The 25,200-nt window shown below is 45.3% G+C and overlaps 1 protein-coding gene across 3 annotated transcripts in view; it reads left to right on the top strand.

The window, feature by feature from the left end:
• Window positions 1–25,200, top strand: part of LOC115100886 (sorting nexin-2) — a 144,792-nt gene that overhangs the window by 25,281 nt on the left and 94,311 nt on the right. For all 3 annotated transcript variants that reach the window (XM_029619957.1, XM_029619938.1, XM_029619948.1), the window contains exons 3-6: window positions 7,947–8,110; window positions 9,130–9,196; window positions 9,617–9,660; window positions 9,834–9,975. In XM_029619957.1, coding sequence (XP_029475817.1) covers window positions 7,947–8,110; window positions 9,130–9,196; window positions 9,617–9,660; window positions 9,834–9,975 — 417 coding nt within the window. The remainder of the gene's footprint in view (window positions 1–7,946; window positions 8,111–9,129; window positions 9,197–9,616; window positions 9,661–9,833; window positions 9,976–25,200) is intronic.

The raw sequence follows: 25,200 nt of genomic DNA, 5'->3' as shown, positions 1-25,200 counted from the left end.
TGAGAGCAGGCACCTTGCTGAAATGCTACCACACTATCTTGGATTCAATTTTATTTGATCCTGGTAATTTGCTATTCTTTAGTTTGTCAGCTTGTTCTAGTAGTATATCTTCCAGATTCATTTAGATTTTGCTTCAGTTCCTCAGAATTATCACCTTGGAAGAGCAGTTGCAGAGTAGGTATATCTCCAAATCTTCTGCAAATAATTCATTTAGTGGTTCTGTTGTAGCCTTACCTTCCTGAATGCCCCTTTCACGTCTTGTTCATCTAATGGTCCAGCTGATTCCCATGTAGGCTTTTTGCTTTCAATTAGTTGAAAAAATTGTATTTGTTTTTACTTCAGTGATTAGTTTCTCCTCAAATTGTCCCTTGGCATGCCTTATTTACATTTCACATCTAATTTGTAAATTCTTATGTGTGGGGGTTTTTTTTGTTTTGTTTTTTCTCATTTGGACCTGAATCACATTTTTTTAAAGGATGCCTATTAGGTTTTCAACCCACCAGTTAGCTATGCTGTCAGTCATTTGGTCTTTCAAGTTTTTTGGGGGTTTTTTTTATTGTAGGATAGATTTTATCTGTGCTTCCAAGATTGTATGAAAATTCCATTTCCGTGCTCTATGCGGCTTAATCTTCATAACTGCTCCTTTTTAGTTTCCTTCCAATTTTCTCAAAGTCTCTTCTCAATGTTAGTTGCTACTGTAGTATTCTGTTTCCAGTTTTTGTCAGATTTGATTGTTCAGGTAGTTCCACTGCTATTAATTCTTATACCATGTATTACAATCCAATGAGAATGGAAAGGAATACGACGAATGAGGTTATCAAATTTGCAGATGATACAAAATTATTCAGAGTAGTTAAAACACAAGCAGACTGTGATACATTGCAGGAGGACCTTGCAAGACTTGAAGATTGGGCATCCAAATGGCAGATGAAATTTAATGTGGATAAGTGCAAGGTGTTGCATATAGGGAAAAATAACCCTTGCTGTAGTTACACGATGTTAGGTTCCATATTAGGAGCTACCACCCAGGAAAAAGATCTAGGCATCATAGTGGATAATACTTTAAAATTGTCAGCTCAGTGTGCTGCAGCAGTCAAGCAAATAGAATGTTGGGAATTATTAGGAAGGGAATGGTTAATAGAACGGAAAATGTCATAATGCCTCTATATTGCTCCATGGTGAGACCACACCTTGAATACTGTGTACAATTCTGGTCGCCACATCTCAAAAAAGATATAGTTGCGATGGAGAAGGTACAGAGAAGGGCAACAAAAATGATAAAGGGGATGGAACAGCTTCCCTATGAGGAAAGGCTGAAGAGGTTAGGGCTGTTCAGCTTGGAGAAGAGACGGCTGAGGGGGGATATGATAGAGGTCTTTAAGATCACGAGAGGTCTTGAACGAGTAGATGTGACTCGGTTATTTACACTTTCGAATAATAGAAGGACTAGGGGGCATTCCATGAAGTTAGCAAGTAGCACATTTAAGACTAATCGGAGAAAATTCTTTTTCACTCAACGCACAATAAAGCTCTGGAATTTGTTGCCAGAGGATGTGGTTAGTGCAGTTAGTGTAGCTGGGTTCAAAAAAGGTTTGGATAAGTTCTTGGAGGAGACGTCCATTAATGGCTGTTAATCAATTTTACTTGGGGAATAGCCACTACTATTAATTGCATCAGTAGCATGGGATCTTCTTAGTGTTTGGGTAATTGCCAGGTTCTTGTGGCCTGGTTTTTGGCCTCTGTTGGAAACAGGATGCTGGGCTTGATGGACCCTTGGTCTGACCCAGCATGGCAATTTATGTTCTTATGTAGATCTAGAGTAGCTCCCTTCTCATTAGTTCGAAGATCAGTTGCACCATAGAGCAATGATTTATAGCATCTAGAAAATCTCTCCTTGAATGTCCTAATGAGGCATTCACCTGATCCATATTTGGATACTTAAAATCTTCCATTATTATTGTGTTTCCAATTTTGGTAGCCTGTCTACTAAATGTTAACATCAGAATCTAGTTCACTATCCTGATCAGGTGGATGGTAGTAAATATCCACTTCTATATACTTTCCCATCATGCACACAATTTCTATTCATAGAGATTCCAGAGAGAAGTTTGTAACCTACTTAAACTCTATGCCATGCTTAACATATAGCACCACATCACCCACTGCATTACCAGTTCAATCTGCTCTGTCGTTCTTGATATGTTTGTACATTATCATTGTTGCATTGCTTATTCTCTTTCTATCAAGTCTCCAAGATATCTATTATATCAATGATTATTATTTTTTTTTCATCTAGTGTTTTCATATGGATACCTAAATAGATTCTTTTTATTCACATCCTACTTATTAGCAGTTGATTCAGTCAATTTGGCGTTGTTTGTATCTGTCTGCTCCTCTATCAGAATGTTTGTTTTAACAGGGTACTTGGATGCCCCAATCTGAATCATGTGCTGCTGAGCAAGTATCTGCTTTCCACATGATCTAGTTTAAAAATTGCTCAGTTGTCTATAATTTTTGAGCCAGCAGCCACCTTTTGTTCTGGTTAAGGTGGAGCACATCTCATCAGAGTAAACTAATTAAAAAAAAAAAAAAAAAAAAAAAGCCCTCTTCTTTGCACCGTCATCTCCATTCATTGAGACACTGGAGCTCAGCCTACCTCTGGACTCCAGCACAGGGAACAGAGGTATTTTTGAGAATATGGAGCTTCTAGATTTGACTCCTACTTGAAAGCCAAAATTTGGCATCCAGAACCTTCCTCTTACACCTTCGTATGTGATTGGTATCCACATATACCATGACAGCTGCCTCATCACCTACACTCACTAAAATTCTATCTAGGTAGTGTGAGGTCTGCTACCTCTGCAGCAGACAGGCAAGTTACTAAGCATGGCCACCAGTCATACAGCCAGCTACGTTCCTAATGATTGAATTGTAAATAACAGCAGTTTTATCCCTAGACTCCTTGGCACATATTCCTGGCAGCATATCCTCTCTAGAAGAAGATAATGCATTGCTGGTAGGGAAGTCACAGTTACAGGATCACTTCTTGCCATTCCAAGTTGATATGTTCCTTCCTTTTTATCTTGCAGGGTCTCTAGTGTCCATGTCATGCAGAACCACCTTATCTCCTCAGAATCACTTACAGATCGATACTGTAACGTGCGGTTGAAGATTTCCCGTCGGTAACACGCTGTGGGCGCACAATTCGGACGCGTAAGGCGATCCAGCGATACAGTCTCCAGTTTCACGCGTCCTTAGCGCTTCTTAAAACAGACACATAACCCTTTCCGCACACAGCATGTATATGATATGTAAATGAACAAATTAGCTGTTTAATGAAGGAATTAGCTATTCCCCTCCGATACTGTGACGCGCGCTCAGATTATCTCCTTAGTAACCCGCTATTTTGCCGCGGCCTTAACGTGTTAGTTTACCGCCTACCCTCTACTAGGTGTTAGTGTGGTGTTCGAACAGCTACATAGCGGAATGTACCATGGACATCTATCTATCTAGCTATCTATCTCCCAGGCGGCGGCGGGAGCCGGGGGGGGGGGGCGCACGTTGGTTTCAGGCGGCCGAGATCTCGATAGATATCTATATAGAGAGAGATGTCACGCCTTGAGCGCCGAAATCGCACGGGTCGCACAGGCGCGCATTCATTCACTGGCGGCGGGGGCTGCCGGAGGCCACTTTCGCCGCCGGCTCCCTCCGCCTGGATGAATGCGAGCCCACCCGCCCGCGGCCTGGATCCAACACGCGCCCGCCGGCCTACACCGCCGCTTTGTTCGAACGCGCGCCCATCCGCCCGCCGGCTCCTGCCGCCGCCCGGATGAACGGGCGCCCACCCGCCCGCCGGCCGCCTGAAACCAACGTGCGCCCCCCCCCCCCCCCCCCGGCTCCCGCCGCCGCCGCCTGGATGACCGCACGCCTGGGGGATTCGGAAAGTGACAGGTATTTATACATGTTTTTGGTTTTTTACACTTCCTGGTGCCTGTCATTTCAATTGTCAGTTGAAATGACAGGTACCAGCGCACCCAGGTTACTGTATAGGTGCTGTATTAAGCGCCTATACAGTAAAATGGGTTGCGCTGGCCTAACCCTTCGCCTAACGCTTCACAGACGCGGCATGCATTTGCATGCAATTAGAAGAGAGTATCGAGCGCTAGGTGAAGAGAACTGTGCGTGCGGGGAACGAGGGTGCGCCTGGCAATGCCGCACTTTCTACCGCGGCCTTAGAGTATCGACCTGTATATGTGTGAAGGCTAGGTACCAGGCAGGAACTGGAGTCTTGGACATCTCAATACTATACCCTCAGCAAGTTAGGTCTTACAGTCTTTTCAGTTCCCTGATCTGTTGAGGCAAGAAACCAGTCAATGGCCAGCTTATCCACAAAACAGACCTGTCTGATTTATGCTTCTTCTCAGCTTGAGCAAGGTGTTTGCTAGCACCATGTATTTACCCAGGTTCATATATTGGCTCAAACACAGATGAGGCAAGAGTTGTTTTCCCAACTCCTTTCTTGTGTGTGCTCACTAAAATGTGAATCAGTATGGTCGCACAAAGTGTTCGAGGAATCTAGCACCTCTGGATCATGTTGGGCTAGCCCTCTCAAATGGATGTCAAACGGGCTCATTCCAATTTAGGTCCATCACCTATCTGTGGAACTCAACAGCATTCTCTGGACAGTACTCCCAACTTTGTTTCAAATTTAGTAAACTAATTTCAGCCACATGTACTCTGTAGATTCCCCAAAAGTTTGCCTATCTGTTATTGGTTGTCTCTTCATACTGATGTGGCAGCTGACATTCTCTATTCATGCTGGGGTAATGAGGATGAAGGGCAGGCTCAGTAGAGCACTGTTTCCCATTCATTATGCCATTGCCAAATTGGTGTGCCTTCAGACCTGATCAGGTGGGCCATGGAAAATTCATCCTTGCCTGCTGCTGAGATCCAGGCCAACACCTGGGCTCTCCTCACATGACCTTGCAGCAACAAGATGTAAGGGCAGTGGACTCTTTTTTTTTTTTTTTTTTTTTTTTTTTTTTAATATGCTGTAGCCCACACCAGCAGCTGGCAGATATGCTCTGGCTGGGACAGGGCTGAGGTTTCTCCTTTACCTGTGTCTGAAGGACTGAGAAGACAGGGCAAACAGACAAGGCAGACCAAGAGTGGGGAGAGGAGCAAGGAACAGAGGCAAGATGGGTTGAACAAGGAGAGAAGGCTAGGTGAGCAGGACAACAAGGCAAGGAACAGCGAGACAGGCACGGGAGAGAGCAATACACACTGCTAGGCCGGAGGACCTGTTGCTGAGGCGAGTTCCTAGAGTCGCAGCTGGGGAGCGCCGGAGCTGAGCATTCCTGCCACAGAGTCCTTAAGAGGCCTGATGCGCGCGCACCTAAGGCAGGCCATGAATGCCGTCTGGCAGTGTCTGTGGCGCATCAGAGAGCACATGGCGTCTTGGTGGTGAGTGCCGTTCTGCGGCCGGCCAAATATAACACAAGAGCAGTGGCTCATAAAATTGATAGGAACTCCTTTCTGAGAACATATATAATCATGCATGTCTCTCTTCTTAAGTACAACATGAGCCCTGCTGTGTGGTAATTAATGAGCAGCATGCAGGACATGGTTAGCTGGGGCACACTTTGCACAGCACCTCCTCATTTTCCCAGTCTAAGTCCTTCAAGCCTGTCTTATGCCCAGGTGGAGTGAGATGTGGAGACTGTATCCAGCATAGCTCTCTGCTTCAACGGCAGGGGAGAAAGTCTGATACTTCACTTTCAATGCATATCCAGCATAACTCTCTGCTTCAACGGCAGGGGGAATGAAGAAAAGTGGATCTATATACAGACAACAACCAACAAGGACTGAATTACATAGTCTGGGTAAATAAGCATGGGTGTAGCTTGCTTATTGCGGCGGTTACTACCCCTAACTAATTAAGCTAGGTATTTCACTTACATGCCGTTCCAACACTGCTCTCTACATTAATGGTGGGGTTGGAAGGGGAATAGAACCAAAAGGTTACTAAGAGCCAAGAGTAACAGATAAGTATGAGGGGAAAAAAAAAGTGTGAAACTTGCTGGGCAGACTGGATGGGCCGTTTGGTCGTCTTCTGCCGTCATTTCTATGTTTCTATGTTCACTGAGCACTGAATGTGACTCCTTTTTGTTTATTAGAAGCAGCAGCAGTAAAGGAGCTCTGGCAGCCAAGGTAACTTACTGAGCCAGTTACCCACGCTGACTTCTCCCTTCTCCTGGTGCATCATGATGGGTTTTTGTGTCTTTGTATCTCCCCACCCCCTCTTTGTTGTAAAAATTTGGAAGAGACTTTGTAGGGCTTTCAGTGCTTCCCTTGCTCTTCTTTTGGCCATGTGAGTTCTGTCCATGTCTGCACTGCCTGCTCCATAGAGGTTCGAATTACCATACAACTTCTATTAATGTATGTGTGCCTTGGGTGTGAAAAGGTTGGAAAACACTGCAATAGATCCTTGGGCTATAACCTGAAGCTTGATCTCTTGTTGCTGTAAATTGATGAGCTATTTACAATTCATTGCCACCAACAGTGTCCTTATCCATGTCTGTGGCCAATAGTTATTATCTTGGCATAGCTTTTTAACTGATACAAACATGTCAAACATGAGGCAAAGGCAACATACACAGGATTTATCTACAGATCGCAGCAGTCAAGCTGAACATGGTGCCTAGAAAGCCTGCAAGACTAAACTACATACATACCTAGGTTTAAAACCAAAGCCAAAATCAAAACTGGAAAGGTCCATTCAGCATTGTGTAGGAGCAGCTGATCAAGTCAGAAGATAGAGCTCAGGAATAGGCAAGGATCCAGGTGGACAGATAGATTCAGAGCTGGGAAGAGGAAAATGGATACATTCAAGTAGATATGTTCCTGCTGGAACCAGACAACAAAGTGCAAGTTAGGTACAGGATTCCTTCTGGCCTATTCAGAGAAGAAAGTGGCAGTCCCTAATAGAAATCTAGGACTGGTTATAAATAATTCAGGAGAAATATTGGGCATCACAAGGCTGGGTAGCACACGAAGGGGGTCCATATTCAGCTGCTGTACGACTGAGCAAGTTAGCTGGATAAACTTATCCTGCTAACTTGGCTGAGATATTCAGTGGCATGGGCATGGCTGTACCATTTACATACTGAACTATCTAATAGTCTGAAACTTATCTGCCTAACTTTAGACCAGCTGAATAGCAGGTCTTTTTATCTGGCTAGCTTATTAGCTGGATAAGGTTCACTATCAACACTTAGCTGTGCCTTGAAATTCTCCATCCCATCCCTCAATTATCCAGGTAATTTTCTATCAAGCTAAAAATTTATCTGGGTAAGTGACGGCTGCTAAATGTGGACAAATATTGAAACAGTGCCACTTATCTGAATAAGGCCAACCCCATCTGACTAAGTGGGGCAGAATATCTGCTTCTGAATGTCTTAAAAAAAAATAGACAAGCCATTCTGTTTGTGAGGGTGTTAATCGAGGTAAAGAAAAGAGGATAATGTTCCTTTTGGAATAGACTACAAGGACATTGTCACTTTGTTAATTTATTACAATTTAAAAGTAATTTGTACATTGGTCTGACTGATAACCAGGATTCTTTGAAAATCCTGGCTATCAGTCAGTGATTCGTAAAATGTCCATTGTTTGCTTATACTTCTCTGCATTACTAGATTCATAATCCTCATTCCATTTGTTCTTCAAGGACTGCTGGCAGTTAGATTTTTTTTTTTTGACTACTCCCAGACTGTTTTTATACAGATTTCTTCTACATGTGCTATGTGGCATTCTAAGGCCTTGTGAGATTGGGCGCTATTAATACGGTAGATGCTTATGGGGAAATTGATCTCATTAAAGATTGAGGTGCTCTATGGCACCACCCAATGTTAAGTTCAGGTGTTTAATATAATTAATTTTGTGTTTAGAAGCAACAGAGGAGGTGTGTCTGGACAGTCCAGAGAGAGAACCAATACTATCTCCAGAACCTAGCCCAGCGGTCACGCCTGTAACACCCACGGCACTAATAACACCCAGAATTGAGACAAAAAGCATATCTGCACCAGTGATTTTTGACAGATCCAGAGAAGAGGTATTGAAAATGCTAACATTTTAATTTTGTTTATGTAGTTATTTCCTCTTGTATGAGACTTCATGTAGTAGCCATTTTTAGTGAGTTAAACATTGCTCAGCTGTCAGAGAAAGGAATGCAAACTGGATTAGCTTCTGAAGAAGTGGTTAAATGTAGACAAATGAGGAATAATTTTCAGAGAGATATGGTAGTCTGAAAGGCTCAAGTGGGAAAAGTAGACGAGACCTGAGCAGAATATAGGACTTCAGTTCTCCTTTCTTGGAATGTCCCTGAAGTCTAAACAGACATGGAAGCCCTTGCATGGAAAAACAGATTTTGATATAAAGGGAATGGAAAGTCTGTGAAATTATGCAGTAGTGAGATCAAATGGTATATAGCACATAGAATGGTCCGAGGAGGCAGTTGGGGGAATTTGTCTCCGTAGACCAAGACATGATATGATCAAGCTATGAATAGAGAGGGGGTGCATTGTGGAATAAAACAGAAAAAATTTGGCAAGGAACTGAATGTGAAGGGAAAAGGAAAATTTGTCAAATTGTATTATATACATTTTTATGCATCTGCCTAGCACAGCTGGTCTGTTATAGGCGGAATATATGAATTTTAAATAAAATTAATTTGGTGTAAATTGCTTGAATGCACATAGTAACTCAACTCTGTAAGAGCTGCTTCCTGGTCTTATACACAGCTAGGAATCTGGCTTCAGAGTGTATTTTGCTAATATGCAAATTACAGGTAGTCAACATACAGTTCTCTCAAAGCAAATCATTGTGCTTGGGAATGTTCCAGTTTAATATACTTAGTACCTGCAAATTAATATAAAAATGTTACTTCATACCTTTCAGAAAGTTAATTAAATATACAGAATGTATTTATTTTCGGGGGAACATATTTGCAGCTATATTACAATTCTCAAGCTGTTTGCTTTTCAAGTTGTCACTAGAACCTACATAAAACAATTTTATCTAGTATTGCATTGTTTTCCTCTTGTAAGCTAACAGGAAACCTTTATCTTCTAGATTGAAGAGGAAACAAATGGAGATATCATTGATATTGAAATTGGTGTCTCAGACCCAGAGAAAGTTGGTGAGGTGTCAGTCACATAAGATTTTTTTTTTTATCTACTCTGATAGTTTTTTAATTCTTCAATTACAGGGCATTGAGATTCAGTGGCATAACTAGTGCAATAAATAGGTTGCTAGCATTCACAATTTCCTGTCTTAAATGTACTGAGGAAATGATAGAAATATAGCATACTGCAAAAAACTCTTACATTTTTAGATTTTTTTTTTATTTTAATACTGTTAAAGTATTTACAATGTGAATGTCTTATTTATTTTAAAATGGGCAGTGAATATATTAAAAGAAATACCGGTACTTATTTGAAAAATTTCTCTTGATTATATATAGCACAGATTTTGAAAGTATAAACTCAGGTTTACCTTCTAAATGTTAGAAATATGTTCCACTAATACATAGTCACTTAACTGTGTGGTCCTCTTACAGGGGATGGCATGAATGCTTATATGGCGTACAAAGTAACAACTAAGGTAATTAATGTTTTAAGTAAAATGTGTATCTGGCACACTGTATAATGTATGTTAAGCTGAAAATGTTCACTTGTGAGCGCCAGAACAGTAAAGCAATTGTCTAACAGACGAGGAAGCTTTTGGAATGTAAACAATGCTGCACTCATATGAAACTTTTTTTTTTTTCTTAATAGACTTCTCTTTCCATATTTAACAAGAATGAATTATCTGTGAAACGAAGGTTTAGTGACTTCCTTGGTTTGCATAGCAAATTAGCAACAAAGTACATGCACATTGGTTACATTGTGCCTCCAGCTCCAGAGAAAAGTATTGTAGGTAAGAATATTTTGCAAGTGCCAGCATCATGTTTTCTTAAATCTCCTTTACATTTTGTTGGATTTCCAAATTTGAGCTCAAGGCATGTAACAATCAGCTACAGTAGATAGTTCCCTGTCCCAGAAGGCTTATAATCAAAGGGACATATTAAAGGTTTTTTCCTATTTTTTTTAATGTCCATAGGTAAAAATGTTTAGTAATTAGGGCTCTAAATGGCTCATTAACTAAGCCATGTATTTTTCCCCTCTGGTAAATGACAGTGTTGCTTTGTGACTCCTGAGGTATTTTTCCCAGTGCAAAATTACCGCAGTGGTGAATGCCCCCAGAGAACATGTGATGGCGGCCCCGGGACTGTGGGATCAGCATGGCTTAAAGGAGCCCCAAGTAACTCCTCAGACGTATTTAAAAACAATTTTTTTTTTTTTTAAAAGCCCAGGGGTCTGAGTAGACCCCTATCCCACCCCTACCCCCACTGTCCTTCTAGGGCAACCATAGTAGCAAAAAAATGTTTTTTTAATCTTAAGTATGCTACAGGTGCCACCTCTGATCCCTCCCTATCAGTGCAAAAGTCTGACCCTCCCCCCCCCCCCCCCTTACTCACTATTTTGTCCAGTGGGGGTCTGAAGTGCCCCCTCGACTCCTGGCTGGCCTCCCCTATCGTGATGGAGCAAAGAACCAGTTGGTGCCATTTTTTTTTTTTTTTTTAAATGGCCGCCGGCAGGCATAGAGCATTCAATTCAGATCACAGAAGAAACATTTTCAGTGAATCTTGAGATGAGTCAAAAAAACAAACAAACCCAGGAGCAACAATTGTTTATTGTTTTGATAGAGCATAAGTCAGAGAAATCTCATCTTCTTTCCTCATTCTTTTCTTGCTTCCTGTGCTTTTGTGTATTATGTGTAGAATACATTTTGTCTACTGTGCGAGACATCAGCCTCTAACATGTTACCCAAATTCTGAGATATCCTATCTTGCGGCTTCAAAGAATGTTCAGGGTTTATTTGTGCTAAGACCTTAGATCTATTCATTTGGGACATGGTGTTCAGGCATCTGAAGAAAGTGTCTGCCTGAATAGTAGGGCATTATTTGACAATGAAGATAATATATATTCTAGAGTCCAGAAACTCATTGGGCCTGAGGCTAGCCCAATGGTCTAGTGCAGGCTTGTCTGACATTCAGCCCACGATAGCTTTGTGTGCAGCCCTTTGATATTTCTGCAACTCTAGTCTTTCCTGTGTTGATCCGCACCAGAATCAGCTGATGTTGGCACCATGTGGCTTTCCACGTTCGAACCACGCAGTGACTATATTCTTCTGCTGACAGGTTTGAGTTGTATGGTGCTGGCATCAGCTGTTAAGGGGCAGAGCAAGGTGGGAGGGGACTGGCTACGGGGAGGGGAAAGCAAGATAGCAGTCTTGGGTCTAGCTTGCAGGATTGGCTGGTTGGGGGGAGGGTATGCTAAGGGTGGAGGAAGGAGCTGGCTGAGCATCTGAGGGAGAGTTGATGATGGGGAAAGGCTGGCTGGCTGGAGGGCATGTTAGCAGGTTGGATGAAATGGCTGCCTGGGAGGCTAGCTAGCAGGACTAGGAGACTCTCAGACTCAGAACAGGCTGGCTGCAAGTCGAATGACTGCTTGGGGGAATGGCTTATACTGTTTCATTAGGTACTATAGCCTGGACTTGCAGGCCGATGTAGATGTGGCCTTTGGAACGGGGGCTCTTAAGACAGTCCAGTCTTCCTCCCTCCCCAGTGAGGGGTAGCTTTGGTAACTCCCAGGAGTAAGGACTGGTCTAGCAGGAAGAAAAAGGTTAAATTTGTTCTTATCTGATTAACTTTCTTTCCTTGATTCCTGCTAGACTAGTCCAGAGTCTGCTCAGGAATACAGGGCCGGTATGGAACTCAACATCTATCCACAGCATGTTATGGTCTGATTCTAGGGTAATTGGTTAGGAGGCATTTCTTGTTTGGTCACAGTGCTTTGGCAGAAGATTACTGGCAACTACCTAGGGTCCACCTCCCTTACAGCCCAGAGTGAGGGCATAAAAGAGATGTCCTCTGTCTCTGTCTGCTGAAAGGAGTCAAAATCACTGAAGTAAAAACTGGTGTAGCAGGAACCAAGGAAAGAATTTTTAGGTAAGAACACATTTAATCATTTTTGTGTAATACAATTAATGATTTAAAATACAAAAAGATGAAAATCTGGGTTATTTTAATTATCTTTCTGAAAATTGCTTACTGGCTCCTATGAATGAAAAAGTATTGCATTGTGGCCCCTCACATGCAGAGGTTGGACAGCCCTAGTCTAGTGGCAGTGCTATGTACTATTATGTGGGTGACTTGGGTTTGATTCCTAGATCTAACTTCTGCTCATCATACCAACAGAGCATGAGGCTATTACTGGGGCAACATTCACAGCTCTGGAGGCAGAGAGGCGAGGATGAGAATACCAACCATTGCACAAGAGCAACACCAATGGTTGGTGTTCTGAGTGCATATTGAGTTCATAAGGAGCTACAGTCTGGAGATATTGGGGCTATCTTTAAACTGAAATTTCAATTTGTTTTTGTTCCTTTACCAAGGACTGCAGTATATTTTCCAGCATTCCCAACAATTAGAGTACCTTTGATTGTATTCTTGGTATTGAAGGGCTTCCCAGTGTGTATAATTGTAGATTAAATTTAACTTGCCTTCTATGTAATTTAATACATATTTTAGAATTTTATTAATCGGGGTGGATTTGATTTAAATCCGCTTTTCCTCAAGATTCATGTTCATACAATCATATTACTGAGAAGATAAATGTAAGATTTCATTTTTAGAAGTGCATAACATATTTTAAAGCAGTTCGAGAAATGAAAATAAAACCACCAGACAGATTCTTGGGAACTTCTAGACTGAATACTGGGTCCCAATGAGTAGAGTGGCTTTTTTAGTCTTTGTTAATGTGCAGGAGATTCTATGATAACTCCATAATATTAATATACAGGGTGTTTCAAAAAGATGGACCCGATTTTGAAATTTGCTGCTTTGAAATTGGGTCCATCATTTTGAAACACACTGTAGTACATGGTTTGTTGTGAACTCTGTATAAAACTTTTCAAAAAATAGTTACATGATTATCAGAGACATAATTATTTTTTATTTTCATCCCGCTGTTCTCACAGACTCAGAGCTTACAAAAACAAAAATCATAACATACATTCTCAGACAAAAAGACATAATTTAGCCATATCGCATGGAGTGACATCTGGCAGCACTGACACTAAACTCTCGGAGCTCAGTAAAATTTACTGAGTGTGCATGGGAGTTTCCATGCATGTACTGCCACATGAACACCTCGGTCTTTCTTCAACAGAGCTACTACATGGATATGTCCCAGTCTTTTTCTTAAATTTTTTCAGATGTTGGCTTTATGCTTTGTTACTTCCTTGTTGCTTTCTATTTTTCTTTCCTTGGCAGCCCCTCAAACAGAACCATATCATTCTAAAGATAGAAGTTCCTCAGCTTTTTGTTGAAGGGGACACACATTATTTGTTTTTTTGTATACCAATGTTCGTATGGTACATCACATCGGTTTACAATACCTGTCATCCTATATAATTGAATTCTAATATTCAAAAAACAAAATATTAAAATATCATTATCATTAAAATACTATTTCCTAGCATGTAGCCGGATGGGCTCAGGACCAGTGGGTATAGTGTACCCTTGATAGCAGATGGGAGACGTAGTCAGATTTCAAAGCTGATGTCAGCCTACATATACCCGTGCAGGAAGCTCAGCTTTTCAGTATTTCTCCATCTCCTAAGCAGATAGGGACACTACACACACACTAGAATAGTGTTAGCAATTTTAAACCAAAAAGAAGAGAGAAAACTTACCTCTAGAAGACTAGCCCCGCTCTCCTGAGGTGATACCTAAGGGTCCCTCCCCCAGTCGAGAATTCCTGAGGCGATTTCCGAGATCCCTCAGAGGCAAGCCTCTGTCTGGTAGCCGACTCTTGGCGTGGACTTAGCCCCTAGGATGGCTGAGAGGCAGCGGGTGTAGAATCGAGCGAGGCGGTGAAGGTAGCTCCCTCTTCCTCCGCAGTCGGAGACCGCCCGACACGAGACCGGGAAACGCTGAGACCAGGTAAGGTAGAAACCTCTCAAGTCTCCGATCTCCAAGGCTCGAATAGCCGCACAGATTGTCCCTTCCGGCGTCTGTTAAATCGGGTTGAGCAGTCCCATCTGGGCTAGACCCCGATCCGGTGCGAGGGTCCAAACACGTGGAGACCCTTCGGGGGAATCGCCATCTTGTCCGCGTGGTCATTGGCGCCATTTCCCCCCCTTGACCACTGTATTATCCACTCAACTGAGCCGTGCGCACAACCTATTTGTGTACACAGTGATGTGCATAAAGGTGCTGGGCGCATAGTGGCCCGCATAAACGGCCCGAGCGCACAAATTTTGCCATGCGCACAGCAGAACGCACATCTCAGCCAGGTGCACAAAGTAGTAGCCTGCGCACACATCTTTACGCATTCCGCATGCACATCTTGGGTGCACCCGGAGCGCACGACCAAGCCTTCTGGCTTTGTTGTGCGCACAGACGAGTTTTGAAGCTCCCCATGAGCACAAACCATGGCACCGCCTGCCAAGAAGGCCAAGGGACAACCCCTCTGCCCAGCCTGCCACCCTGAGAGCTGTGCAACCTGAAGTGGCCTCCTCCCTATGCCAACAGTGCGAAGAGGCTCAGGGGAACCAAAGCAAGGTCCCTCACAGCCAGTAGTGGGATCCAGATCTACTAATGATAGTACCCCGGACCTCTGTATCTCCAACTCGGCACCTACACAGGAAGGCACCTCTGGGGGGGCCCCCATTATAACGCCACCTGGAATCAACATGGACCCTGGGACTTTTTCCTGGGTGGAATTCTTCAAAGGGCTACAAACCTTTTGTCCTGGCACACTCAGTACCGGCTGCGACTCAGCCCCAGTCACCACCAGAAGCGCAAGACATATTTCAAGCACCTCTCAAGCCCATCGAGATGTGCCCTTCCTAAGCAAGAGCTTCCCTACCGGGGATACAGGTACCTCGGAGGACGAGGCTGACTCCCTAGAGGAAGGAGGAAATCCCCCCCAGGGATGGAACCATACCAAACCATGCTGCATTTCTTCTCCAAAGACGAGTTACCAGCTCTCGTGTCCCAGATCTTGAAGACACTGGACATTCCAGACACGGACACTACAGCGGAACCAAAGATAAACCCCATTTTGGTCTCCCTCCATCAAGCCTCATACTAATTTCCAATTTTGCAAGCCGTGCAGTAACTGATTGATTGATTGACCTGGAATGGAATGCCCCAGAGGCCAGCTTCAAAGGAGGACAGGCCCTAGAAGCCCTATATCCCCTGGAACCCGGGGCTAAGGACCTCCTGCAGTTCCCAAAGGTGGACCCCATGGTCTGCGCAACCTCCAAGCGCACCACCATCCCCTGTCGAGGGAGGAGCGGCACTAAAGGATGCACAGGACAGATGACTGGAATCCATCCTTAAACAGTCCTTTGACATAACGGCAATGACTCTTCAGATCGCTTCCTGCTGCGCCCTGGTGGAACGTTCTTGCTTGCTCCTCTCCAGAGTCTCCATAGTCTCACGCCTGGTGAGAATATGGAACCTGCGGTATCCTTCCTCATGGATGAGACCTCAGACCTAGTGCACACCTCAGCCAGGAACATCGCCTCGGCAGTGGCAGCCAGAAGACATCTATGGCTCCGAAATTGGTCAGCCGACTCGACATCAAAAGCGAACCTCACGAGGATGCCCTTTAAAGGATCTCTCTTTTTCGGAAGCGAATTGGAGAAACTAGCCAACAAATGGGGCAAATCTCCAGTACCTGGTCTACCGGAGGACAGGAACAAAAGAAATCAGTGCTCCTCTCCCCAAAGAACCAAGGGCAGAGGAGCTAGTGCTTTAGACCGTACAAGAACACACACTACCAAGCACCTTGCCCCACAGGCAGGGCTCAGTCCTTTTGGAACAGACACAATAAGAGGGGAGCAGGCTCAGGTACAGGCCCTGGCCGCACCCCACAATGAGAATCAGCAGACCCATCCACAGAGAAGTCATAGGGGGCAGACTTACCCTATTCTACCAAAGATGGGTCGAGATAAAGTCGGACAAGTGGATCCTAACCTTCATTCGAGAGGGATACTATCTGGACTTCCACAGCATCCCTCCAGACAAATTTGTGAGATCACTATGCCACTCCCACTCCAAGAGGATGGCAGTGGAAACCACACTGGCAAGACTACTCAGCCTAAAGGCGATAACCCCAGTGCCCACGCACCAACAAAATACTGGTCACTATTCCATCTATTTTATGTTTCCCAAGAAGGAAGGAATGTTCCGGCCCATCCTGGACCTCAAGATCATCAGTCTTACCTGAGGGTACCACCCTTCCGCATGGAAACCCTATGCACAGTCATAAGGGCAGTACAGCCGGGAGAATTCCTGACCTCACTGGATCTATCCGAAGCCTATCTCCACATCCTGGTCCATCACGACCATGAGCACTTCCTATGCTTTGCGATATTGGACCATCATTACCAGTTCCGGGCGCTACCCTTCGGACTAGCTACCGCCCCTCGGACCTTCACCAAAATCATGGTGGTAGTGGCAGCAACACTGAGGAAAGCAGGAATCCTCGTACATCCTTATCTGGACGATTGGCTGATCAGGGCAAAATCTCCAGAGGAGAATCACCAGGTGACCACCAGAGTCAAGAACCTACTGCAGAATCTCAGGTGGGTCGTCAACACAGCCAAGAGCTGCCTGCAGCCCTCCCAGTCGCTAGAGTACCTGGGAGTCCGGTTCAACACCAAGCAGGGCAAGGTGGTCCTTCCCCCTCCAAGGAGAAGGAAACTGATGGGTCAGCTGCGAAAACTGTTGAACTATGTTCACTCCAAGGTATGGGACTACCTCCAAGTCCTGTCTCATGACATCAACCCTGGAAGTTGTTCCATAGGCAAGGGCCCACATGTGCCCACTACAACATTCCCTACTGTCACGATGGAACCCAACGTCCCAGAACTACTCCATTCACCTCCAGCTACCAGCAGAGGTTCGGACCCAGCTCCAATGGTGGCTACAGGAAGACCATCTGAGCAAGGAAGTAAAACTATCCCCATGAAACTGGATCATGCTCATCACGGATGCGAGCCTCCAAGGGTGGGGATCCCACTGTCAGGAACTGATGGCCCAAGGACAATGGGACAAGGAAGAGGCAGGATGGAACATAAACAGACTGTGGAAGCCTGAGCAGTCAGACCAGCCTGTCTACGATTCAGCCACAGACTCCAGGGCGACTGTCAGTCATGTCTGGCAACGCCACAACCGTTGCCTACATCAACCACCAGGGAGGAACCACAAGCCAACAGGTGTCCCTGGAGATAGACCCCCTCATGGCGTGGACTGAAATAAACCTGCAAGGGATATCAGCCTCCCACATCGCGGGAAAAGACAACGTCTCTGTGGACTACCTCAGCAAAGAGAGCCTAGACCCAGGGGAATGGACACTGTCTACCACAGCCTTCCATTTGATAGTAAACCACTGGGGCACCCCAGCCATGGATCTACTGGCAACCCAGTCCACCGCCCAAGTTCTTCAGCCGCAGATGAGAACTGCAATCCCAGGGAATCGATGCCCTCGCCCAGACCTGGCCACAGGAAGACCTACTGTACGCCTTTCCCCCATGGCCACTACTGGGCAGGATCATCCACAAGATAGAACGCCACAGGGGACTAGTACTTCTAGTGGCCCCGGACTGGCCAAGAAGGCCATGGTACACAAGCATGCGAAGACTTCTTGCGGGGAACCCTCTGTGCCGACCTTCTCCAGCAAGGACTATCCTCCATGAAGACCCGACTCGACTCTCTTACGGTCTGGCCCTTGAGAAGACTCGCCTGAAGAAAAGCGGATCCTCTAAGGCAGTGATTGACACCTTGCTTTGAGCACGCAAGTTCTCCACATCACTAGCTTACATACGAATATGGAGAGTATTCAAAGCCTGGTGTGAGGACCGCGAGATCCTCCCACAGACAGTCAGAATTCCCATGATCCTGGAATTTCTGCAGGACGGCTTGAAGTGGTTGTCTCTCAACTCCTTCAAGGTTCAGGTGGCCGCGCTGGCCTGCTTTAGAGCCAAAGTGGACGGCATCAGTCTATCAACCCATCCAGATGTTTACCGCTTCCTGAGAGGGGTCAAACAAATCCGACCACCATTAAAGTGGCCGGTGCCCCTATGGAATCTCAATCTAGTACTAGACTTCCTAGCAGGAACTTCCTTCAGACCAACACGCGGTCTGACACTACGGCTCCTGACCATGAAGACTGCATTCCTAGTGGCAATATGTTCAGCCCAGCGCATCTCCGAGCTTCAAGCGCTATCCTGTCGGGAACCGTTCCTCAGGTTCACACCAGGAGCCAATCAGCTACGCACTGTCCCCTCCTTCCTACCGAAAGTGGTGTCTCAATTTCATCTAAACCAAACGATCTCGCTGCCATCTCCAGGCGAACATAAGGACTTGGAAGACTCGTGAGTTTTACTCTCTTGCTCAGATGGTCTTTCTGTAGCCACCATTGGAGCTGGGTCTGAACCTCGGCTGGTAGGTGGAGGTGAATGGAGTAGTTCTGGGACGTCTGGTTCCATTGTGACAGTAGGGAATGTTGTAGTGGGCGCATGTGGGCCCTTTGCCATCTAAACGTTGGCAGACTCCTAGTCCGATACCTGGAAAGATCGGAATCTGTACGAAAGATGGACCACCTATTCGTCCTAAACAGGGGGAAGCAGCCTCGCGGGCAGCCATAGCCCGCTGGATCAAAGAAGTAATCAAGGAGGCCTACGTAGAGGCAGGGAAGCCCCCACCTCTGCAAGTCAAGGCCCATTCAACAAGGGCCCAGGCAGTGTCCTGGGCGGAAATCATGATGCTGTCACCCGCCGAGATCTGTCGGGCGGCAACATGGCCCTCCATACACACCTTCTCCAGTTTCTATTGCCTGGATGTCCAGGCCCAGGAGGACACAACCTTTGCAAGGGCAGTACTAAGTGGGCCACGGGCAGCCTCCCGCTGTTTGGGAGTAGCTTTTGTACATCCCATTGGTCCTGAGTCCATCTGGCTACACGCTAGGAAATGGAGAAATTACTTACCTGATAATTTAGTTTTCCTTAGTGTAGACTCAGCACCCTGCCCACAGCTGTCCTAGAATCCAGGAACCTCGGGTGACAAACCCTGAGAACAAGATAAGCACAGGTAAGCCAGGTATTACCCCTAGTTCAAGACACCCATAGTTGCTGGGTGTCAGCGTTAATGCGTTTGAGTGCACTGGCGGTCTCCAATTTGGAAATCAGTTGAACCAGTCCTAGTTAACCAAGTTATTAAAGCACACATATATCCACAATTGCTTTTCGAGGAGAATACTGAAGAGCAGAGCTTCCTGCATGGGTATATGTAGGCTGATGTCAGCTTTGAAATCTGACTCTGTCTCCCATCTGCTATCAGGAGTACACTATACCCATTGGTCCTGAGTCCATCTGTCTACACTAAGGAAAACTAAATTATCAGGTAAGTAATTTCTCCATTAAAATATCATAAAATACAATAACATTTGAGTTATAAGAATATAAATAAAATATCTAAAATACAATCAAGTATTTCAAGTAAAAGTAAATAGCTGTATCATGAATAACTGAGTAAAAGTTATGTTTCCTGTATTATGAGAGAGCTTGCTGGAAAAGCCAGGTCTTAATGGCTTTTTTAAACATTTTTTGTTGGTTTCTAGTCTTAATTCTTGAGGTAATTGGTTCCATAGCTGAGGGCCTGCTATTGAGATGGCTCTCTGTCTCACTGTGTTTAGGTGCGCTATTTTGGGGGAAGGGATGGTAGTGTCATTCTCTGAGGGATATGGGTAGAGTCATTCTCTGAGGGATATGAAAATGTAATGCTGCTGTAAGCCATTCCATTTTCTCATTATATAAATTTTTGTGGATTAATGAAAGTGTTTTATACTGAGAGCGATATGTAATTGGAAGCCAGTGTACGTCTTTTAAAATTGGGGTAATATGTTCGGATCTTTTGGTGTTTGTTAGTATTCTGGCTGCGGAGTTTTGAAGCAGCTGTGAAGGGGTCTAGTGGTAGAGGCAGGAAGTCAGAGGAGTAAAGCGTTGCAATAGTCTAATTCTGAAAACAGAAGGGCTTGAAGAACTGTTCTAAAATCCTGAGTGTAAAGGAGCGTTTTAATTTTTTTAAAACATGTAACTTAAAATAGCCGTCTTTGATTAGGTTATTTATCCAGGTTTTACAGGTTAATTCACTGTCGAGAAAAACTCCAAGGTCTTTGACTTCATAGGTTATTGGGTATTTACTAGCTGCTGTTATATTAGATATGATTGCAAGGCCAAGAAGCTTGCATCCAACAGCTTCAAGGCCTGTATATGTGGGCGCTGAAGGTCCATTAAAGGTATGCATGCTGTTTGCTATTGCTGCCTGGGCCTGGACCATGACTCCTCCAACTGCTGCAGCTGTTGCCAGATGTCCCTTAGTGAGCAGTAGCAGCATGCCTGGAACAAAGAGGCTGAAGGAATATGCCGGTGGGTAAGAGCCCTAAACTTTGGTGGACAGAACAGTGGAGCTGTTCCTCAACTTAAGAGTGGTGGAACCCTAAAGCAACAACACCAACTTTCTCTTTGGTTCTATGGGGGATGACACCAAAAGGAGTCCCTCACATTATTTGAATGCTCTTCTTGGTGCTTCATCTAACACCACAAATTTGCAAGCCATGCTCATCCCCCCCTAATCTGAGGGCAGGGGACAGCCCTCTCTTCACACACACCTCAACTCCCTGCACTGAGAGTGCAATGACACTTCACTCTTAGTTGAGGAACAGCTCCAATGTTCTGCCCCTCTTCGATGTTGAGGCAAGATATAATCTCATTCGTGCAGGTCCCATCATCCTTTATAGTGCAGAATGTTCTGATGGCAGTGAGTCATTAGTTTTAACTGGACCAGGGCATTGTTTATGTCCTCAGAATGGAGCTCACACTCTAAGGCACAATCCTACTCTGCATAACATTCCAAGTCGCTGTCGGTTGTATCAGAGCCGAGTGATTCAGCGCATAAGCCCAGGAGTCCTGCTACTGAGGTTAGGACATAGCGAGAGGCGCAGTCTATGGATCAGGGTGCTATTCAAAGGGAAAAGTTGACGCTTCTGGTGTGGGATGCCTCTGAACTGACCACTGCTTCATCAGACACAGATGTCATAATACAGAGTTAAGAACATAAGAAAATGCCATACTGGGTCAGACCAAGGGTCCATCAAGCCCAGCATCCTGTTTCCAACAGTGGCCAATCCAGGCCATAAGAACCTGGCAAGTACCCAAAAACTAAGTCTATTCCATGTAACCATTGCTAATGGCAGTGGCTATTCTCTAAGTGAACTTAATAGCAGGTAATGGACTTCTCATCCAAGAACTTATCCAATCCTTTTTTAAACACAGCTATACTAACTGCACTAACCACATTCTCTGGCAACAAATTCCAGAGTTTAATTGTGCGTTGAGTAAAAAAGAACTTTCTCCGATTAGTTTTAAATGTGCCCCATGCTAACTTCATGGAGTGCCCCCTAGTCTTTCTACTATCCGAAAGAGTAAATAACCGATTCACATCTACCCGTTCTAGACCTCTCATGATTTTAAACACCTCTATCATTTCCCCTCTCAGTCGTCTCTTCTCCAAGCTGAAAAGTCCTAACCTCTTTAGTCTTTCCTCATAGGGGAGTTGTTCCATTCCCCTTATCATTTTGGTAGCCCTTCTCTGTACTTTCTCCATCGCAATTATATATTTTTTGAGATGCGGCGACCAGAATTGTACACAGTATTCAAGGTGCGGTCTCACCATGGAGCGATACAGAGGCATTATGACATTTTCCGTTTTATTCACCATTCCTTTTCTAATAATTCCCAACATTCTGTTTGCTTTTTTGACTGCCGCAGCACACTGCACAGACTATTTCAATGTGTTATCCACTATGACACCTAGATCTCTTTCTTGGGTTGTAGCACCTAATATGGAACCCAACATTGTGTAATTATAGCATGGGTTATTTTTCCCTATATGCATCACCTTGCACTTATCCACATTAAATTTCATCTGCCATTTGGATGCCCAATTTTCCAGTCTCACAAGGTCTTCCTGCAATTTATCACAATCTGCTTGTGATTTAACTACTCTGAACAATTTTGTATCATCTGCAAATTTGATTATCTCACTCGTCGTATTTCTTTCCAGATCATTTATAAATATATTGAACAGTAAGGGTCCCAATACAGATCCCTGAGGCACTCCACTGTCCACTCCCTTCCACTGAAAAAATTGCCCATTTAATCCTACTCTCTGTTTTCTGTCTTTTAGCCAGTTTGCAGTATTTTCCAAATAACTATCCATTCTTCCAAAGACACCTCTTCCACTTTTTTCAGGGTCTTCGTGCTCCTCCCACTTTGCAGCAGCTGACCACCTGAGGTCAACAGAGCAAGGAATCAGCAAAAGGCTCATCAGCAAAACCAGCCAAAACCTGGGACTAAGTTCTGATGCGCCCTCCTCCGACCCAATCAACTTCAGTCTTCAGCTTCAATCCCTTTCAGTCTGCCCAACCGGAAGTGAAGTCGCTCCTTCAGAAGGTGGTCAGATCTGTTCCTCCTTAGGAGTGTGGCCAGTGTTTCTATTCAAGGTGTTTCCTGAGCCCTAAAGTCGGAAAGAGCCTAAGGCCTATACTGGATTTACAAAGACTGAACTAGTTGTTGATGTAGGAGAGGTGCAAGTTCTGTCTCTCTTCAGACGATTCTCCCTTGCATTCAACCAAGAGATTGGATGTATGCTTCTGGATTTGAAGGATTCTTTCTACACATCCCCATTCACCCTACCCATTGGAAGTTCCTCAGCTTTTTGTTGAAGGACACACATTGCCAAGGCAAGGTAATCCCCTTTTCCCTGTACATACCAGGATCAGTCCAGACTGCTGGGTTGTCTCCCTTCCAGCAGGTGGAGTCAGAGAAAAAAGTTGAAGGCACCCTCTGATAACCCAGTGTGCCACCTGCGATCCCTCAGTATTTCTCTGACTCCAGCAGGTGAAGGAAGACATACCCTGCGGTCCTGATCCTTTCTAAAATTGAGTGTTTGTTTCTATTAAAAAGGGGTTCCTCTTACTCCTTAATGATCATTGACTAGATCAGCTTTAGTAAGTACTTAAAAAAAAAATAAAAAAATTTAAATTTACTTTCCATTAAATAACCTTGAGAGCAGCATATAGGGCCTTGTGCCCACAAGCCTTGATACCCAGAGAAAGTTATTAATACCCGTGTAGGGGGATTTACCAGTGGGCTGGTCCCTCCCACCTCCGATTCCAGTGACGCTTCATTTCTCTGAAGGGAGTTTTTTTTTTTTTTGGTACATTCCAGGGAGGTACATTCCCCTGATTCACTGGCTCCATTTTTTGTTAAACTTTTTTTTTCTTTAAGCCTGCTCTCAGTACCTGGTGCTCCGGAGGAACTTACTGATTTTTTTTTTTTCTTTTTTCTGCCATGCCGCGGGGATCGCATTATTCGGCGTGTGGAGAGCTGGCAGCATGGCTCTCCCGCAAGAGCCTCTGTTACTGCTGCATCCCCAGGGGCGAAGGGCCTTCTGAACTGCCTGTTTCAGGCAGAAGAGCGTCTCTGCCACATTCGCGCGACTTAGGCAGGGCTCAAACGGCTCCTCCATCGGCCTGCCCCGTCCCCGCTAAGCGTGGGAACGGCGGCCATTTTGGAACCCTCGGGCGCCGATGATGCACAATGTCTGGGGGAGGAGATCTCCCTCCGCCACTTTCCTCTCATAATTTAAGCCCCGAAAGGCCTTTAGAAGTGGAATCGGAAACCCTGCCTCCTCCTACCTTTCCCCCCGGGGGGGGGGGGGGTGTCTTAAAGAGGCAGCATCCTTTCTTATCAGTTTATTTTGCTGCTGCACAAAGCGTATTTGGAGGCAGATTTGAATTGGCAGCAGTCTCCACCGGCTAAGGTCCCTAGACCTGCAGAAGGGCCTGTAGTTCCTGCAGTTCTTATACCCCATCTAGCCCCTGTTCAGGTGGTGCCACCACCAGCTATTCCCCTGGACCCTGCGCCCCAAGACCCTTCCACGGTGAACATTGCGGGCGATGATGTTGAAGATTCTGCTCTCGTGAAAGGGGATGACCCACAGATGCTCGGCTTATTTCACAGGGAGGAGCTGGACCCTCTAATCCCTCATGTTCTGGAAGAGCTTGATATTCCGGCACCGCAGCCAGTAGCGAATCCTTCCCCAGGGGACCCTGTTCTTGCGGGGCTGAGGGCTCCACCTAAAGCCTTTCCCTTTCACCCGAAACTTTGGCAGCTGCTTACTCGGGAATGGGACCATGGAAAAAGTCTATCCACTTCCATAGGAGTCCTTGGAGTTGCTGAAGGTCCTTAAGGTGGATGCAGCCGTCTCTGCGATTGCTAAGCACACGATCATTCCGTTGACGGGAGGCACTGCTCTGAAGGACCTCCAGGATCGGAAGCTCGAGGTTCTTCTCAAACAGATTTTTGAGGTTTCGGCGCTCAGTGTTATGGTGGCTATTTGCAGTAGCCTCATGCAGAGAGCTACCCTTCGGTGGGTGCAACAGTTGCTCACCTCTCAAGATCTCCCCCCGGCAGAGCTGGACCAGGCGAATCGTTTGGAGTCGGCTGTGGCCTATAATGCTGATGCCTTATATGATCTTCTATGTACCTCCTCTCGCACGATGGCCTCAGCAGTTTCTGCTAGGAGGTTTCTTTGGCTCTGCCACTGGGCAGCTGATGCTACATCAAAGTTGCGGCTAGGTTCCTTTCCATTCAAAGGAAACTTGTTATTCGGTGATGAGCTGGAACATCTCATTAAAGACTTGGGGGATAATAAGGTTTACAAGCCTCGTTCTTCCCGCACTTTTGGATCGTTCAGGGGTCGTTTTTGGGGTCAACACTGTTTCCGGACCGGTAGGGTCCCGTCCTTTGCTCCGAGGCAGGACGGGACCCTGGGAACTAACCACCATTCGCGACTGGACCTGTCAGAGGCAGATGGAACTCCTCTGACTTGGGATCCCAGGCTTGGGCCCATTCCTTTCGCAGGAGACGGCCTCTGCGTGTGGGAGCCTCCCAAGCTTT

The sequence above is a fragment of the Rhinatrema bivittatum genome, chromosome 1 (assembly GCF_901001135.1).
Source record: "Rhinatrema bivittatum chromosome 1, aRhiBiv1.1, whole genome shotgun sequence".
Taxonomy (NCBI): domain Eukaryota; kingdom Metazoa; phylum Chordata; class Amphibia; order Gymnophiona; family Rhinatrematidae; genus Rhinatrema; species Rhinatrema bivittatum.
This window is presented reverse-complemented; position numbering and strand designations above follow the sequence as displayed.